General features: G+C 42.1%; 1 protein-coding gene across 1 annotated transcript in view; it reads right to left on the reverse strand.

Moving 5' to 3' along the window:
• The window catches only part of MYO16 (myosin XVI), a 475,554-nt gene that overhangs the window by 337,494 nt on the left and 117,856 nt on the right, over positions 1–20,204 (reverse strand). Inside the window, exons 6-7 of the mRNA XM_027590435.2 lie at positions 18,565–18,689; positions 9,019–9,144 (exon numbers count right to left, since the gene is read on the reverse strand). Coding sequence (XP_027446236.2) covers positions 9,019–9,144; positions 18,565–18,689 — 251 coding nt within the window. The remainder of the gene's footprint in view (positions 1–9,018; positions 9,145–18,564; positions 18,690–20,204) is intronic.

The raw sequence follows: 20,204 nt of genomic DNA on the forward strand, positions 1-20,204 counted from the left end.
GTGATGTGCTTGTGTTTAAACCACATGAAAGAGAAGAAGGAAAGGAAGATGGACCACTGGAGGGAAGGAAGGACAAAGGAAGGAAAGGAAGAAGAAAAAAAAAAGCCAAAAATGAGCTAAGACTGCCTTTGGTTTTCCCAAATTTGAAAGAATAGTAATAAACCTAAATGCTTTCGTATCACTGCAAAAATGTCAGACAGACGCCTAACAATCCCTTTGCATTTCTAAATTCAATTCAGTGTGTCCAGGCCTCCAAAGAGAAATGTGTGCCATCACTCAGCAAACCACTTCTCTCCACAGCTTCAACTGGAACCACAGAAAGCATTTCAGTAATAAAAGCAAAATGTTTCCTACATGAAAATCTTTAGCAATAAAAGCAACTCCATTTTATTTCAGGCCCATAAAAAGAGGCATTCATGTGTGGAACGAGGACGTTTCTCTCATTTGGGGAATTCCTTTCTTTTTTTAGAGCCAGTTTTCCCCATGTGCTTCCAATCAGAAATCGGAGAGGCACATCACAGAACTAAATTAAACAGGGCCGTGCTAATTTCACTTACTCTCCTCTGGAACATGGAACATTTGCTTTACCCTCACAAAAGACCTTTAGGTAAATTGCTTCCAATGCGAACAGGTTGAGTGCATAACCCAGTAAGAATTCATCACTAGTACAAAAACGTTATAATCACCAAAGGCTCCAGAGGATAAGGTGAGTGAGAGAGAGAGAGAGAGAGAGAGAGAGAGAGAGAGAGTGTGTGTGTGTGTGTGTGTGTGTGTGTGTGTGTTGCAGGTGGTGAGTGTGGAAACGGAGACCCTACAGGCTAACTGAAAATGTACTTACACTGAAATATAAATCCACACAAGTTTCACTGGATAAGGACTTTATTCATTCTTTGGAAAGTTGTCCTTCAGTGTGGATAAATTCAGCAAAATTAATTCCTCGATGGTCATTTAAATTACCTCTTTAAAGAGTTGAACAATGGCAATGAGTGTTTGGACGTAGCTGGTTTCCAGTTGGGACGCTAGAAGAGACTGTTTCACTTGATCTAGTAACAAGAAACTGAAGTGTTAAGGTCCCAGAACTCACAAGGTGCACATCCTACCTCCTTGGTGCGGGCTCTGCATTGTAATGTGTAAATGCCTCCAACTCAGAACCCCCTGAGGGATTTCAGATGTCAAATATAAAACCATCTAATAAATTGTTAATATTATCCCTATATGTGGCCCAACTGTGATTCCACATTAAACATAAGAGTTCTGCCTCCACCCCTGAAAACACAGGCTCTCCAGTCCCACCAGTATCTGCCGGTCCTTCCCCCCGCCCAGGTGGCAGCCTCCTTCTGCTGCATCCCCTCCTGGTCAGACTCCTTGAGGACCTCTTAGGCTACCTAACAGGTGTTGCTGCTCACCCTTGGCTGGACTCCCTCTGCCCACATGCTGTTTCTTTGGGGCACCGGGGACAGATATGTGCACCTGGGGACCCATCCCTCCCACTAGCCAACACACGTGTGGGCTTGTGGGATCGCGGCTCAGGTGCAGCCACAGTCTGCTGGACCGACAGGCACCTGCCGCTCTAGGGCAGACACGGGCTCCCTCGTTCAGGGAGGAGCTACGCGTCCGGGGTCGGACCCTGTGCTGATAAGAAAGGGCGTTCGTTGTCTTCACACTTGGTCGTTACAGACGGGAGGACAGTGCAGACAAATGAAGGGGCAGTTGCAGCCCGCTGTGGTGAGTGACAAGGTGCGGAGACACAGGGATCACATCGGATGCACGGGGGAGTGTCCTCACTGGAATTCAGGAAACTGGGAGAGGGGCCACTGAAGTGGCATCTCCGTGTGGTCCTCCATGTAAGTAAGACTGAACCACTTAACAATATCAGGAAGAGCAAAGAGCAGGAAAGGAGGCACCTGGTGGCCTTGTCCAGAAATCGGAAGTGGCTGAGTGCGGCTGAGTGCGCCAGCCTGATGGGGGAGGCGGGGGAGTGAAGCTGGAGAAGGAAGCAGAAGTCCAGGCGCATGGGGCTCGCAAACTGCGCTATGGAGTGCGTGTTTCCTGTCCCCGCAGGGCAAAGGCTGTTGTGTGAGATGCTGTGATGACACCTGACAAAGCTTACGTGTACAGAGGGACTGGGGGTGGGGCAGGCAGGCCAGTGGATCCCCGGGTAGGGATGAGGTTACACCTCACAGAGCCCCACACTCTTCCTAGGTGGAAGCCCACGGACTCAGGGCTTATTAGGTACTGGAAGATCAGGGAGGGGCAGGAGGAAGGATGATGCCCAGTGTGGTGGTGAGTAAATGACACACAGAAAGGGCAGCACACTGGGGCTGAGAAAGGAGCTGACCATTCCCTTTGTACAAGAGAGCAGCTGGAGGGCAGGCTGGTAGGAGATCACCCACTGGGCGGTGGGCCTCAGGGGTCTGCAAGCTGAGAGGGAAACAAGAGGCCGCTTTCGGAGCCATGAGCATGTCCGGGACCGGAGGCTGCAGGGTGGAGATTCCCTAAAGACGTGTAAACACTGAGAAGAGAGGGAACCCACACACAGAGCGCTGAGCCTGCCAACACCACGTGCTAGCGGGGTGGCAGGAAAACCACAGAGGGTCTTTATGTTTTCCCAAAGCAAAGAAGAAATAATAATAATAATAATGATGATGATAAAAACCCTCTGAAGGTTTCTCAGTTCTTATGAACTGGGGCAAAAATGTTTTTGAGAATACAAACAACTCCTTTAAACATCAGATATGTGGGTGGTATGACACAAAATACTTTTGAAGGGAAGGGTATTTAGGTTTTAGCGTTTGTGAAGTTACTTTCCTATCTTGTTGTAGTGGGACCAATCCTATTAGAAACACTAAAAATATGTATCAGGATAGAATCAAATTTTATTTTAGGTGCAACTCATGAAAGAACCGTGAAACCAAAAGACATCAGTCACATAAATTATTCAGTTCCCAGTTTTAGACAAGAACAAGCATCTCCTTTTTTTCAACGGAAAGTTAACATATTTATAAAGGGAACTGTTAAAATATATATGCCATCCCGGTATAAATGCCAATAAAAAAACTGTTATAAATTATAAACTACCTTCCCCATAAAGGTATTTATATTTGTAAGGTATTTATAAGAAAGTGAAATTGCTATGAAAGTCTCCAAAAATGCCATTAGTCTTTTAAAATGTTAGCATTTCTAAAGCTTTTTTTCTAAATTGAGATAAATTTATTTATAGTAAATTTCTTCAGAGAGTTATAAATCTCCCATGCATATAACTTGACATTCAGATAAAACCTATTTCTAAATTATTATTTCCAAAATGAATACTAAATGGCATTTTTACAGGTGAATAATTTTTAAATATGATTCTATATATCATATGGTATTTTCCTGACAAAGTAATCGAGATACAAGTTATTCAAAATCTATTAACATAAGTCTCTTAGTTGTCTTTTTAGTCTGAATTGAAGAACAGTATTTTGGTTTTGGTGTCCTATATTCTAACAGAAAAGCCTCCCCTCTTCCCCCCGCCTCTGCATGTTAGAGCTTCGCTTCGAGCTCTTGGTTGACTGATCTGTCCTTCCAATTCCTTTGGTTACTCTGCTGGGCACCGAGCACAGAGGGCAAGCAAACAGTCCTCGCTGCTCGGAGCTTACGTTCTGGTGGAGACCCCACCTGAACAGGGTTAATGGAGCAAAATGGAAAAGACACATGTGATCTTCAGATCTATCCTCGGTACTAAAGTGTATAAGGAGTTAGAAAATACAGAACAATGGCTAGTCATTTTCTAGAGAAGCAGAGGATAAAGGTGACATTCATTTTTAAATCTGCCTCATTTGAACACTATACATGGCCATTTCTGGAAACCTTTGTGTCGGATATCTGTCTGTACAAATCTAGCAATTGGATCAATTGACCAGGACACACGCCAAGTGATGTTCAACACACGTCTCATGCATTTGCCTTCGTCATTCCCCAGAATCTCCTGAGCTATGTAAGAATCCCCCTTTAAACAGAGCTTGACGGTTCACATTGATTGAAGGGCCAGACTCTATGGAAGGAGAATTAGTGAGCCTTGTTAGGTTCACACAGCCAGGCGTTCAGAGCCAGGGAGAAGGCCATGTTCCTCAGAACAAACCTGGCTTCATCACGTGGTTGGGCAGAATGAAATACAGATGTTTGTGTAGCGAAGTGTCTGGGAAACACAAGAAAGAATAAAAAATATAGACATTTTTTAAAAGCTGGGGTCAAATATTTTTCAGCTGGTTTTGAAAGAATAAATGGAGCAATTGGAAAGGGTTTCTTAATTCACTTATCATTAATAAATGATGAGTGTTTGAAATATCACCGATGCACCAGAGAAGTAGTTACAAAAACATAAGTCTTAATTACTCTGCATCTTGCAAATTAAATGTAGCTTTGGGTACCATTTCCCATGTAAGTTCAGAACTCTTTCCCTAGGTTGAAAATATAGGTTCAGAAAGCCCAAAGTTTGAAAAATTGTTCAAAGATGGCAGGTAATGGGTTGAGCGTACTGCCATCCATGGATTCTTCCTGCCTTATTCATCAGCCACTCCTGCATCCTATAACTTGTGTGTGCTGGGAATCCCCAGGAAGCTTTAGGAAGGAGGTGGCCATTGTACTGGGCTTATGTTCTGTACATCACAGCAGCTATCATGCTCCATATATATGCCAATCATTATTTTTTTTCTCAAATGTAACTGTGTCAATTAAAATTGTTAGAAATCTACTTTCATGGGGCACCTGGATGGATCAGTTGGTTAAGTGTCTGCCTTCAGCTCAGGTCATGATCTCGGGGTCCTGGGCTTGAGCCCCGAGTCGGGCTCCCTGCTCAGCGGGGAGTCTACTTCTCCCTCTGCCTCTGCCCCTCCCCCCACTGACAGGAGTGGGATCTCTCTCTAAAATAAATAAATAAAATCTTTTTAAAAAAATCTACTTTCATTAAGTCAATTAGAGAAAGACATGTGTCCTATGACCTCACTGATATGAGGAATTCTCAATCTCAGGAAACAAACTGAGGGTTGCTGGAGGGGTGGGGGGTGGGAGGGATGGGGTGGCTGGGTGATAGACATTGGGGAAGGTATGTGCTATGGTGATCGCTGCGAATTGTGCAAGACTGTTGAATCACAGATCTGTACCTCTGAAACAAATAATGCAACATATGTTAAGAAAAAAAAAGATAGCAGAAGGGGAAGAATGAAGGGGGGGAAATCGGAGGGGGAGATGAGCCATGAGAGACAATGGACTCTGAAAAACAAACTGAGGGTTCTAGAGGGGAGGGCGGTGGGGGGACGGGTTAGCCTGGTGATGGGTATTAAAGAGGGCACGCTCTGCGTGGAGCACTGGGTGTTATGCACAAACAATGAATCCTGGAACACTACATCAAGAACTAATGATGTAATGTATGGTGATTAACATAACAATAAAAAATTTAAAGGAAAAAATCTACTTTCATTACGAAAACCAACTGCCTTTTTGTTTTTTTACCATATAGCCAACCTGTTTTATTAGTTTAATATATTCATTAGTCTTGTATCATGGTTCTGTCAAATAGGTCTCTTTCCCTGATACAAGTTTTATCAGACTCCAATCCTGTTTTTTAACACTTATCCTATAATAAAGCTCAATTGCAGGCACTTTAAAAATGTAGTCTCTCGGGTAGAACTTTCCATTTCTGCAGGGTAGGGTTTCCTGTGGACCCCTGGAAGGTCAATTCCTTATTCTCACACACAACTCTTGGCCTCTGACAGGGCAGGCAACTACTGGGAAAAGGATCAGGAGCTCCATCTGAGTGCCTGAGGGATAGAATTTCTGAAAGCCACTCATTCTTGCTGCTTTAATCATACAGCTTCCAGGACACAGAACAGAAATGTCTAGATGCTCTTTCAAATTATGAGTCAGGAAGAATCGGTCACATCGAGACATGTTCAATAGGCAGAGTCAAAGATGCTGGTAGACACTTCACGGTGGAAATTGTATAAAAGCATGTTCATTTCTCCTCTGCCCACAGATGGGTTTCATGTGAAAATAACCATAAATTAACTTCCTTCCTTCACTCTCTATTAAGCTTCAGGAGGCTTTCAGAAGTCAGTAATTCTTTTGAAACAGAGCAGTTGTTTTAAAACATACCAGCTTAGACTGGTTCTTTCTGATCCTCCCTGTTAATTACAATAAACCCAAGAAGAACTCTGAAGAGGGAAGGAGGAAGGTAAACTGGCTCAGGACCTGCAGAAGGAAGGAATCACGGACAGGAACCCCACCCAGTCGAAGGCTAGCCTATACCCGGTGTTTCCCAGCCCAACTTAGGGACAGAAGATGGCCTGGGTCGAGGTATCCCTCCCACATTTTAGCTGTGTCCCTCGGACAACATCAGGTGAGTCCAGCACCACGATCTGCTAACACAAAGTGCCAGGGCAAGTGCTCTTCTTCCACTGAGCTGAGACTCCCCTCCCTGATGAGAGGCAAGGGCAGCTGGGAGGGGGCACCTGCAAGAGGGAGCATAACCCAATGGGCCCCCAGCCCTGAAAGTCTTTTGTGGAGATCCCCCTACCTCACCCTGAGACATGGGGTAACCTGGCTTGGGAAAACCTCTTCTTTCACCCCTTTGGGGACACTAGAAGAAGCAGTGAGGACCCCAGGGGCACCAGATAGGCCAAGTGAACCAAAATGACACATCAAAGGTCTGAAAATTAAACTGTTACTGGAACCACAACCCACTGGAGTAGACCAGGCCCTGCATATCAAGCATAAACAGGCTGACTAAAATAGAAGATTTATACAGGACCAAGATTCTCCTAACACAATAGCTGAAGTATCCAAAAACGCAATTAAAAATGACTTGTCATACCAAGATCAGGAAATCACAACTTGAATGAGAAAAGATGATGAACTGACAACAACAAGATGAATCATGCCAGAATCATCTGATGATGAGGGTAAAGCAGATCTCATAAGAATGCTTCAATAAGCAACTACAAATCCTCTTGAAACAAATGAAAAAAGTAGGAAATCCCATCAAAGACATAGAAGTTACAATAAAAAACAAATGGGAAATCATAGAACCAAAAAATACAATAACAGATATAATACACCAACTCATACCAAATATTTCATTTGACTTGCAACCAAATAAAACAAAAGCCACATATTGGCTTCTGATAAAAATTATTTAAATGTCTAATAACAGCAATAGTGACATATTTAGTCCAAGGCCTGTCTATTTTTTTAAAGACTTTATTTATTTATTTGAGAGACAGAGCGTGCAAGAGAGTGAGCACAAGAAGAAGGGACAGAGGCAGAGGGAGAAGCAGACTCCCCACTGAGCAGGGAGCCCAAGGTGGGGCTCGATCCCAGGACCCTGAGATCATGACCTGAGCTGAAGGCAGACACTTACACAACTGAGCCACCCAGGCAACCCCCAAGGCATGTCTTTAGAAAAACTTGTTAAATCTAGTCCTATTCTCCCATTATATTATGAAAGTGGTTAAAGGGAACCAATTTGGTATTCTTTAAAATGAACCCAATCTGAAATCTAAAAGTCCACTCAGAAAAATTGAAAAAATGGGTAGAATGAAAGCATTAATTGAGTTGAAGTAAGTAGCATTCTGTCACGTTTTACCAAGCTCTCACTCACTTGCAGATTTAGCTCCTTCCAGAGGGAGCACTGACTATAATGAGCACATTCTGATAATTCACCAATCACCGTTTTCTCTGCACAGGTCAACAGGTTGTATTCAAGGAGGTACTTGCTTCTGTGTTTGCTTCTCTACCTTTTACTGAAGACAAAACCTCTCACCCAGCATTTTCTGGCATGCTCTGGTGCTAGAAATGCAGCACCGATGTGTTCGTGGTGTACTTAGATTATTGATCCTCCAATACTCCTATGATCTACTGGGGGGACCGGGGACCCCCGACCCCTGGGACCCATGACTTCAGCTATCTGCAGCCTCTTCCCCTTAACCTATCCATTTACTTACACAAACATTCACTTGCTAAACACACAGTTTGGGGTACTTAATAAAGAGCCTGTTAGAAATATTTATTAACGAATGAAACTTTTCATAAAGGAAATGTTGTCAAAGCAAACAATGTTTTTATTATTTTGAAAGACTTACGGTAACTAAGCAACGTGCTTTTTCTAAAATGTGTGAAATGCAAATGGTTTCAATTATTTCAACAGTTGCAGTACTCAGATTTTATGATGGATATTTTGCATACTAGTTAGTACCTAAGAGACTTAACTTACAATGACCCTAAGGGGCATGATTGTTACCCCAGACCAATGTCTGAGAAGCAACAAGTTTAACCTAAATCTCCACATTTACTTAACAACGAATTCTCTTCCACAACAGTACTCAGGCTTTCTCCAACACAAAATATTGTGTATTGTATAAATAGATTTCAAAATTAATCAGTTACTATGAACACTGCTGCCACATTCACCCACATAAAATCATTTAAAAGTCAGTTTGCTTCTTCCTGATGATATAATGGTACCTGGTGAGAAAGTCATTTGTGCGAGACTAACTCAAGTTGTGTTAGCTATGACCAAAAACCAATTCAGAGAAAAAAAATCTGCTATTCACCTTCATTTGTCAAGATGAAATATAATTTATAGTGAAAAACTAAAACATAAAATGGAATTCTGCTTTACTTCTACTAACTACAGAGAACAAACAGAATTAACAATTCATAAAATTATAAACTACTATAAGGACTACACAATGTTAAGAAAATAATAAGTCCATTCTATGAAAAATGTTTATGATTTTGTCTTATTTCTCCAACAATTTTGACAACGATATGCAGAATCCTGAGGACTGTGTGTTTTATGTATCCTTCCAAAAGACAATGTTTTCGTTCAACCATGAAAATACTTGTTTATGAACAGGATGCCATTAAAAGTCAAATTTCATGCTGACTAGTACACAATTTGAAATTTAAAAGTTAAATATGAAATGATGCATTAATTATAGAATGATTTTTTTAAAATAATGTAGGAGATCATTTTACCTGGCCATACTTTGCTGCCAAGTGAAGTGGGGTCCAGTACTGATTATCTGCTATATTCAGGTCCCCGCCATGTTCCAGGAGAAGAGACACCACCTCCTTGTAGCCACTTGCACATGCCATATGCAACTAAAGTGAAGAAATATTTTGTTATATAACTTAAAGCAGTGACATCAAAACAGTTTATTCAGTGGCTTGAAGAGAGCTACTAAAATATTATCTAAATAATATAAAATAAAATAAATAACATAAAATAAAATCTAAAATACCTTTAAAAAAAGAACATACATGCAGTTTTATTTATTTGATATAAGTGGACATCATCCTTCTTTAAACAAAGGCTTATGGTTTAATTATTATTTTCCTTCTGACCCTGACAATGTGCACTTTTTCATATAATTCCTATTTTCTTCTTTAGTGTAATCTGAATACTTTTAAATACAAAATGCAATAATTGAACGCTTTACCACTTCTTGCCCAAAAGTCAAACACGTAGGGACTGGCTTTGGAATTCTAGCCCTGTACTTGGTGCGACTGGAGGAGATTCGAGGACACATATGACAAGAGGAAATGTGATCAACTCGATGCTTAGGAATAGGAGAAAGGGGCAGGCACACTGGAAAGACTGAGTTGATCCTGACAGACCTTAAAACGATTATGTAGCTCTCATGTGAACATACTCCCAGTTTAGTTTATGAATGCAACCTGAAGTTTAGGAATGAAGCCTTAGGAGCTGCAATTGATGGGATCAGGGTTTGGAGACTATTCAGACTTTTCAGACGGGGTAATTCCCGTTTCCAATGCAGCAGCCTTGATTTGTAAGTAAACTGTCATCATGCACAATTTAAATTAGGTTATTAAGTAACTACGTGATTGATTTCATGAGCATAATAATAAGAAACTACAACGAAGGCAAAAGAAAAAGAATATAAAAGCAGTAAACCAATGATTTCTTCTTGGTTTTGTAGCATGGAATTTTGTAGCTTCTTTTTATTACAAAGATAAAATTACAATAAAGCCAAAGGACTTATTAAGTACACATACAGATATATTAATAAAATCTAGCAAAAACATTTGCTTTTCTACCTCTGGACTTAATTTTGCTCTTTAACGTACAGCATGTATTTATATGCCTATTTCTCGTACTTAATTGCACCAAAAGAACAAATACATTTATCCAATTTAAGGCATAAACAATAAGAGATTAAGTTTCACATCAATCTTCCTGTACTTTGTTATATATAAAATTTGCCTCGTTAATATTCTAGCAAACAGTCCCAAGAATAAAATATCCACCCCAAGTATTTTAGAGAAATATAATATTATACACTTGATCTCCTGGAAAACCAATCTTTCAACTGCTCCTAAATTTATTCTACATTACTTGAATAATCAGGTGATTCGAAGGTTACTCTGAACAGTGAGCACTAATATCTGGATCTGAGAAGGTTTTCACTGACCATTTGTTGGTTAGCACCTGATCCTAACAAAGTCAAGTTCACTTGCATTAAGGATGAACTCCTTAATGAGTAGATTTGCTTTCCACGAGGCAAAAATCGGGCTCTCCCATTTCAAACTCAGCCCAGTTCCTGCCTTGCCATCTCCAGGCACTGCTCTCAAGGAAAAGACTAAAAGGAAAGTCTTGGCTCACTTGGTAGAAAAGCTATCCAAAGCATGAGTTCCCAGTGACATCTCTGGAGGCAGACAAATTTAATCCTAGGCAATCTCAAAACAAAGGCAAAAACCCCTGACTTTGAGTATTTCCATTCCTTACAAGAGATAACAGAATTTTAAAAATTCATCATAGTAAGATATTAAGAGCTCAGAGGCTCTACCTTGATGTTACTGGCAATCAACTTCGGAATCCATAAGCAAGCCTTCAGAGCCCCCAGGAGACCGTTCTCATCACTAAGTTAGAGCTTAAAAGATGTCTATTTTCTGAAATGGAAGTTATACCCCTCCCTTGTCCTGACAATTGCTGGAAGATGTCAGGTGCCAAAATGTGAAAGTGTTTATCCCCATGGTGTCTTAGAATACTCCTTTCCTGCCATTTTATGGGGTCTTAGGAGAAACAGGGAGGCAGCTACTCTTTCTGTAAACGATTAGCAGCAGCTTCTTGGAAGGACGATGGCAAAAGGACAGTCCCAGAAAATCATGGCAGGTTGGACATCACCTATCCAGTTACAACGCAGGACAAGGTTTCAGAGCCGCTTCACAAACGCTGCCCATAAAAGTGATCAATTATGCCCTTTTACGAAGATGGTGCTGAAAGCTAAGAAGGAAGCCCCTGCCCCTCCCAAAGCCGAAGCCAAAGCAAAGTCTTTGAAGGCCAGGAAAGCAGTGCTGAAAGGCGTCCACAGTCACAAAAAAAAAGAAGATCCACACGTCACCTACATTCCGACGACCCAAGACACTGCATCTGTGGAGGCAGCCCAAATATCCTTGAAAGGGCGCCCCCAGGAGAAAACAAGCTTGATCACTATGCCATCAAGCTCCCCCTGACTACTGAGTCAGCCATGAAGAAAACAGAAGACAACAACACACTTGTGTTCATTGTGGATGTCAAGGTCAATAAGCACCAGATCAAACAGGCTGTGTAGAAGCTCTACGACATTGATGTGGCCAAGGTCAACACCTTGATCAGGCCTGATGCAGAGAAGAAGGCATATGTTCGACTGGCTCTTGACTATGATGCTTTGGATGTTGTCAACAAAATTGGAATCATCTAAACTGAGTCCAGCTGGCTAAATCTAAAGATAAATTTCTTCACCAAAAAAAAAAAGTTATCAATTATTCCTTCTAGTCTGTATGGCCTGTGATGCAATGATCATTGTCCTAATGTTGCAGAGGCAAAAGTTGGGGATGAGTTAATTTAGGCAACCGGCCCAGAGGAGCCTGGCCCCTGGGGGCTGAAGCCACGTTCTTCTGCATTATCCAGCACTGACTCTCTGAAACAGCATACAGGAGTGGACACCCGAGTCGGCCAGGCCACCAGGGTAAAAACCACAATTTATTAGTGCTCCTAATGATCCTTGCGTCGTCCCATAATTTATTGATTTAAAAACGGAATTTTTCTTCTTCCTATAAACCACCCCTTCCCCAATACCCTTATCTTGTATTAAAACATTGGTCTCTGGAAGATGCCCACCATTTACACACTTGTTTCAGCCTTCCCCGACCCAACACCCATGGAGGCGCAAGCCGCGTGTGTTAAACATGGTGTGCAGCCTCCTCATACTGATCAAAACCATCACCAGGTCCTGCATCTTTCAGATATGAAGACCCACAAGAGTCTCGGACCCCAGCTAGGAGTCTGCAGTAGCGCGATCATCTCTGAACAGCCTCTTCCTCACACAGGTGGTGTGCAAGGCTGGGGTCAAGACAGAGAGAATGATAAACCAACAAAAGTCCCATCCATGGAACGATGGAACTCAGCCTGAGGACCGTCCCACCTCTTCACCATGGTGCTCTTCTAACTGGCTGTTCTTCGGGAGAGCACGGTGCACAATCCTGTGGAGCATTACCATCCACCTGACCCAATTCCTCATTATTGGGCTCTTATGCGTTTGTCGTATTTCTGATTTTACAGAAGATCGCTTTGTCGATAATCACTATTATTTGTCTCTCTGATTATTTCCTCCTGAAACATTCCCAGAAATAGAATTGTGATTCTAAAATAATGAACACTTTTTCAATGTATTTACACACACTGAGTTTGGCAGTGTTTGTGCAACTGACACCTCATCCAGTGGTGTGTGGAGGGACTCTCCCTCACAGACCCTTAGCCTTCTAGTCTTCACTATTACGTATTTCTAAAATGACTATAAATAAGTTCAACGTACTGAATTCCTAAAAATTGGTCTCTTCTAATATATTTGGAGGGTAGTTGTATTTTCTTTTGTGTATTGACTCTATTATTTGTTTCTCCACCAAGAGATGGTGATCTTTTTCATTCATTTCTATAACTGCTGTGTTTTTTAAAACTATTAACACTTTGGAAGACTTGCTGCAAATATTATTCCTCATTTATTATCTGCCTCTTAATTTTGCTCATTATTTAATGCACAAATGTTCGTTTTAATTTTTGTCATGGTCAATGACCTCAGTATTTCCCTTTGTGCTTTCTCTCCCTATTTGGATATTGGAAGGGCTTTCTCCACCCAGAATTAACTCCTTTCTTTTGTGTAACATGGAAACTGGGGTTCATTGTTAAGTCACTTACTCAGTCTTCTATTTGTGAATCTCATTTTTAAAAAGAACCTGTGTGTGAATTTTAGAGTATCCTCCCAAGGAATGTGGTCTTATTTAAGGTCTGTGATCCCTGCCACTCTAAGGCTGGCAGGTCACTCTGAGGTTAATGTCAAATTTAGATGAAAATTATCTTAGGAGTAAATGAAAATCAATCTCGAGGAATAGCTATTCAAGCACCTACCAGAATTAGTCCAGATTTTGAACCAATAACTGTGAATTTTCTCCAATTCTAGTTTTCTATCAGAATATTAACAGAGGACTTTTCCTGCCACAGTTTTGACTGAGTAGGAAGCTAATACGTATCACATCTCAAAGTGAGACCAAATATGGACATTTGAAAATAGCTGTCCAAAAACTGCCTAAATTACCTTTTATTAATGTTTTATCTCTATACTCACACCCAATGTGGGGCTTGAACTCATAACCCCAAGATCAAGAGTCTCACGCTCTATTGACTGAGCCAGCCAGGTGTCCCAGCCTAGATTACTTTTGACCTCTACGTCTAGACTGAGGGCATAATAGCTCCAAATGAGAGATAAAGGGAGACTGCACATGTGGGAAATTTTTGTGTGGCGGTGGGGCCTGGATTCCTCCCTAATCCAAGTCAGGAGAGCTTGGCTTCAGGGGCCACCAACAGAAGCTCTGTGTCCTCGGGGGTGTGGTGGAGACACTATTACTGGTTTTGATTCCTGACTAGAAGTAAAGGGCAAGAGACAGGCTGGCTCTCTGCTTTCGTGGGCAGTGAAGGGGAGTCACAGATACACTGGCATCCGCTCCTGAGTTCGCAGGGACAAAGACAAACACGGGGAGGGTTTTCCGGGGACAAGCCATTTTCGTTTTCAGTTCCGTTTCAGGGGGGTGCCTGAGGAGCAAGCATGGTTCAGCAGAGACAGGCTGGGGTACCCCCGGTTCCCCAGAGTGGAGGCAGGCATGAAGGACCCTCTGGAGATTCCCAGTGATGGGGGTGAGGAGGTGGTATCTGAAGAACCCCCACATCCTCACAAGGGAAGGGGTCAGCTTCCTGCCCGGAGAGTAGAACATCCTCTCAAGGAAAGTCAGGTCAAAGCCTTCCAGGTCCCCATGTGTCTCCTCCTGCCCATCTGTCTCCTCCCATCCTCTCTCTCCACTCCAGTGACACGGAAGAAGAGGCAGTGGCAGGAGGGGAAGCAGATGAGCACAGCCACCCCCCCTCCCATGGGCCCCCTGGTCTGACACAACACCATGCGAGCAGCAGGTTCAAGATTTCACTGAGATCAGGGTCCTCAACACCTGAGCCCACCAGCCCCTGCAGGATCTAGGGAGAGATTCAGGGGATTTGCAAACTTGGAAATGGGAAAATGGTTAGTTTTATTTTTTTTTTCTAACCCAAAATGAAATTTAGCAAATTCTTCAATGGTGAACCTAGGCTACACACCTACAATGCTATCATCGAAAGAAATATGCTCCTATCACATTGTGGTCATAGCAGGTAGCTCCAAATACCCCTCATATTCAACTCTACTCTAACATCATGGTAATGAGTACATCCATTACTCAGCGCCTTCATAAAGAAGCACATGCATTACAAATCACAAATTTAATTTTAATATTAGGATTATGATGTTTCCATATAACTGGGTTTCTTTGTAATTCTAGGCACAATTTTTAATACATTAAGAACACAATTCTGACAAGGAATCCACAGCTACCCCCAAGATTTAGAGGGTAATATGGCATAAAAAAGATCAGTGAACCCTGACTTCATGTAAGCTGAGACTTTTCATGGTTATATAGGACCAGACATTCCAATCTCTAAACTGAGGCTATGTGTTCTGATATAAGGTAACCATAAAGGCGCTATTCCCTAAAAATGGCCAGAAAGCTGATGACACTGGCTAAGTCTTCATTCAGAAGTAAGGGATGAACCAGACATACTGAAATAACAAAGGGAGACAAAAATAAAATTGCTTGATGTTTGCATCTCATGAATAATTATTTTCCAACAAACCAAGTAAATGAGTCCCAAGGCCAGATGTTATATATCAAATTCTGTGACAGAAGAGTAAAGAACCAGCGTCTTCATAATGGATCTGAAAGTCATTACAGTTCATATTTTCAAAGAGCATCTACGAGCTCGAACTCAGGAACGCATTTCCATATGCTCTGTAACAGCTTTTTTTTTTTTTTTTTTTGGAATTGTATCCTTTTTTGAGGCTTTGTTTTCTTCTAAGAAGAATATCTGTGTAAACCAAGAGGTCTTTTTCAAAGAGCTACATTATGTTTGGTTACTTTACTGCATATTCTAACAGAGGAGAAAAAGGCAACATACTAGAAGTGTAGCGGCACTGAGCCTTTTGTTGACAGCCTTATCTTTTTTGCACAATTTAAGCGTGGGAAATGATGCCTAATTTTAAACCACAACTGGCATCCCAACTCAGGATACAGAAATCTGTGGAAGAGTGTCTTCCACTGTTCCCACCTACAAGAGACCAGAATGCGCACAATTTGGAGGCCAGCTCAGGGTGGTGGCAGTCATTAACATGACAGACGAACCAATTCAGATGTAAGAATCCACGGAAACCGCCACTTGCTAAATGCTGAGAGCCATCTTCCAGGAACAACTTCCTAGCCTCCCAGTCACTGTTACTTCCCTCATAAAAAGCTCAGAGATGATCATTTAGTTATTACACAATTATTTGCAATGTTTATGCTCAATGCTCAATAGAAACAAGTCACAAAGAATGTCAACACTGAAGATGGTTGAACACGATAGCAATTTATGGCTCTGTATTGATTCTTTCCACAGCTTCGCTAATGAAGTAGGTGGGTCCTTTTGTTCAGCGGTATTTGAAACACTCATGCTATTTTTTTTACTTAGTGGGGATCTTTTTTAAAAGAAATATAAAGCTGTAATGTCTTTTGCCAAACAGAGAAGCAAAGGTCTATTGGGTTTCTAGGCTGGACATTAGTGCATTCCATGTGTTCAAAGAACCGTTACCCACTCCAGTGCGGATTTTGAGCCTCCCACTCCAGTGAAACCGTCCTCGCTGAGAAGACCAACGACCTCCACGTTACTGAGTCCAACGGCCAATTCACCATCTCCAGGCCCTTGATCTCCCAGCGGTATCTGATAGTCCTCGGCTTCCTGCCCCCCCCTCCTCGTCATCGTACTTCCTTTCCTTGCCTCCTGCGACATCTCATTCTTTTGGTTTTCCTCCTACCTTGTGCCAGTCTCATTTCTGGATCTTTCTCTTCTTCCTAAGTTCCATGGCTCGGTCCCAAATTCTCTTCCCTTCTGTATCAAATCTGTGATTTCATCCAAGGTCAAGGCTTTCAATGTCATGTACATGCTAGTATTCCCAAAATTGAGTCTGCAGCCCAGACAGCTCCTGACTTCCAGACTCCAGGATCCAACCACAAACTCAGCATCTCCACGAAGATGGCTCGGAGGCCGTTGTAGCTCTATGCTTGGCACACTGTCCCTGCTCTCAGCTCGTTTTGTCCTCCGCCTTCATTGTCCCATTTGATGTCAACTCCATCATTCCAGTTGTTCAAGCAAAAAATACTTGGAGTCATTCTGCAGTCACCCTTTCTCTCCCATCACTTGGCCATCAGGAAGTTCCAGTGGATCTTCTTTCCATGCAGACGGAAGTTAGCCACTTCCTACCCCCTCAGCTTCCTGCAGCTTTGTCTGAGCCACACCACCAACCTCTGGGTTACTGGAAAAGCCTCTTACCCGAACTCTCAGCGTCAGCCCTGCCCTTTGACAGTCCATCCTTAACACAGCAGTCAGAGCGAGTGATGCTTTTAGAACTGAAGTAGGACCATGTCTCACTCTCTTTAGAGCCCTCCAACGTGTTCCCGTCACACTCAGAGTAACTACATCCTCACACAGGTGTGCAGACCCTGTGGGATCTGGGCCAGCTACGTCCCTCCTTTCCTTTACTCTGCTTAGCCTCACAGGCCGTTGTGCAGTTTCTAAATCACAACACACCCACCCCTGCTGCAGGGCCTTTACGCCCAGCACTGTTCAGCTTGAAATGCTCCTGTGCACACCTGTGGTGTGTGCAGACCTCTCTCAGATCATTACTCAAAATTCCTGGTCAGTGGGACCTTACCTGTGTGCCTCCCAAATGTCAACAACACACTCAGCACCTCCCTGTCTTGTTTTATTATTTTCTCCTTTGCATTTATCATTATTAATATGCTATATATTTAGCTCATTTATATTGCATATTATGTACCTTCCCCAATGAAATGTGAGCCCACAAAAAAAGGATTTTTGTGGTTTTGTTCATTATTATTTTGTTCACAGGAGGTGGTTAATTAATAGCTCCTCGATAGAGTAATTAGAATATTTTTCCATTTGAATGTGTGATTTTTCAATAAATTCTAAACATACTTTGTTTTCTTTGCTCATAACTTGGCATTAAGTTTTTTTGATAGTCTTTTGAAATTTATATTCCAAAGTCCAAAATCAGTATCTAGGAAGGGTATTCTACCTAGAGGTCTCAAAGTGCTTGATTTGCATTTAATAAGTCTAAAATTGAATCAGGTCTCACACCACTTTTATCCATTTAGACAAGTCACTTCTCTCATCACTGTACTCAACCTCACACCTTATTTTTTCCGTGGTAGAAACTGACACTTCTATGCACCCCATGCTTCAAGCATCATAGTCCCGTCTGCTGGTTTAATTTCTCTCAATTTTCTTCCCTGAGCTTCAACACATTTAGTTCCACAGCAATTAACTTTAACACCAGCATGCCCAGTTCAAGTACATTTTATGGGTCAATAGTCCAAATGTTTCTTATTTTCATGATTAGACATTATGCTTATATTAGAATTAATCCAATTTAATGGTACTGTTTTTACATCACTGCAACTGTGCCTGATAGCTATAAAAAAAGTAATGACATGATTTTGCTTGGATTTCGAAATTCATTCACCAGAGTAACCCATAAATTGTTTTTCTTAAATTAAAATGAAAACATTATCCTATAAATTCCAGTTCAGATATCACACTGACAAAGTAATGCATAAAAATTATTCTCAATTTTTAAACATACATGGAAGGAAGTCCTGAAGAAAATATATCATCCTAGAACCCCTGGTTTTCTCTGAGTGGTGACATACATGATTTCTAGTTTCCTTTTGCATACTTAGGTGTTTCCAAGATTTTTACAATAAATATGTAGTACTTTTACGATCAGAAAAAAAAGACATTTTTACAAGTTAATTGTACCCAATTCTATGCAGTAGAAATCAACTGGAATTCTCTATTTAAGCAATATTTTGGAGTCAGTTACATAAACTTACCAGAGTTACCCCTTCATCATTTTTCTCATCGACATTTCCACCATCTGATAAGAAGTGCTTGACATCCGTTAGCATGCTCAATGGTCTCTGAAGCTTCATCTGGCGCAGTGAGGTCAGATCCACTCCTAGGAGGAAAACAGCCTTTCAATCAGAAGGCAGAGATGCTTCTCAGCCGCTTGGGGGTCAACCCTTAGCTTTATCTTACTGTTCTTTCAACGCGTTCCTCTTTGAAGCCCCTCTTCCACTTTGAATTCTCACTCGGAGTCTGTATAATTGTTTTTCTCGGCATGCATTCTATTTTCAGCTAGAATACAGTCTTCAGTAATTTTCCTCTTATTATATCCCAAAGATGCGATATGATGCCTTGTCCATCCATGGCAGGCTCTCATTGCATCTCTGGTTTAGTATATAAATCATCAATGGACACTGCCCAAAGTATTTTCAACAGTTTGAATTGAACTGAAGTGAGTTATAAAATATAGTTTTTGTTCTCTATCATTTCCTGGCCAAAAGAGTTGCTTCCAAAAGCAATGTGGTATCCTGGAACAGAAAACTGCCTATGGTGGGAAAACTGGAAAAATCTGAATAAATCTATAGTTTGGTGAATAGTATTGTACCCACGCTAACTCCGTAGTTTGGATCGACATAGTGAGGCCGTGTAGATTGGTGATGTGGGAAACCGGGTGAAGCGTATATGGAATCTCCCTGTGCTATTTTCACAACGTTCCCATCTATCTCAAAAGCTTTCAAAACACATTTAAAGAGATTCTCCAATCAAGCATTTCATGACTCTTTGTGTTAATAAAGAGGAATCAACTAAAGCGGAGTGAAGAACTGGCTGTCCAACTTGACTGAGGAGTGGGGTATGCGGCCACGGAGAACTCAGGTCTGCTCACCGCCCGTCCATTCGTCTTCACGGCCTTCATTTTAACCTGAGCTTTCACGGTCGTGAATCTCTGCGGTAGCTCATACCTTCACATTTATGCATGCCGTTCCCAGCTTTGGTTCCTGGACATAACAGGTGTTTACTAAGGGGAAATAATCCACCTTATTGTCAGGGAAAGTAATCATGATCATGATGATGATGATTATAGTGACCATTAACATCTGCCTCTCACCCAGTGGCTGCTATGAACCAGCACTCTCTCCCTCTCCCATCTGACTGAGTCCTTGCAGCAAATGTGGAGGTGGGCAGGATGCAGGGGACCAGAGCACCAAGGCCATCAGGAGCAGTTCCCCTGGTCATGCCAGTCTGTGGCTGACCTCCTCCGGGGCAACTCTGGGAAAGGAACTTAACCTGTCGGATCTCCCACATCTGCCCTCACTCCGATAATAATATATATCCCAAAGGAGCGAAGAAGCTACAGACACTATTTCTAGGATCTGTCCATGGGGCAGAGAGCATCCAGCCTGTTGCATATCTGCCCTCATTTTCCCCTCAGAGCCCAGCACCTCTGCCTTGTGGCACAACTCTCTCCCGGAGCCTGGCTGAACATCAGAGCATGGCCTCAGGGGTCAGCCTGCCTGGGTTTTAGTGCTGCGTCTTGTACCTATTTCTAGTGCCAATGGGAGAAGGTAACTTATCCTTGGCCTCACTTTCTCCAGCTGCAAAATGGGACTGATAATGTTTGTTTCACTAG

This window comes from Zalophus californianus, chromosome 3, assembly GCF_009762305.2.
Source record: "Zalophus californianus isolate mZalCal1 chromosome 3, mZalCal1.pri.v2, whole genome shotgun sequence".
Lineage (NCBI taxonomy): Eukaryota > Metazoa > Chordata > Mammalia > Carnivora > Otariidae > Zalophus > Zalophus californianus.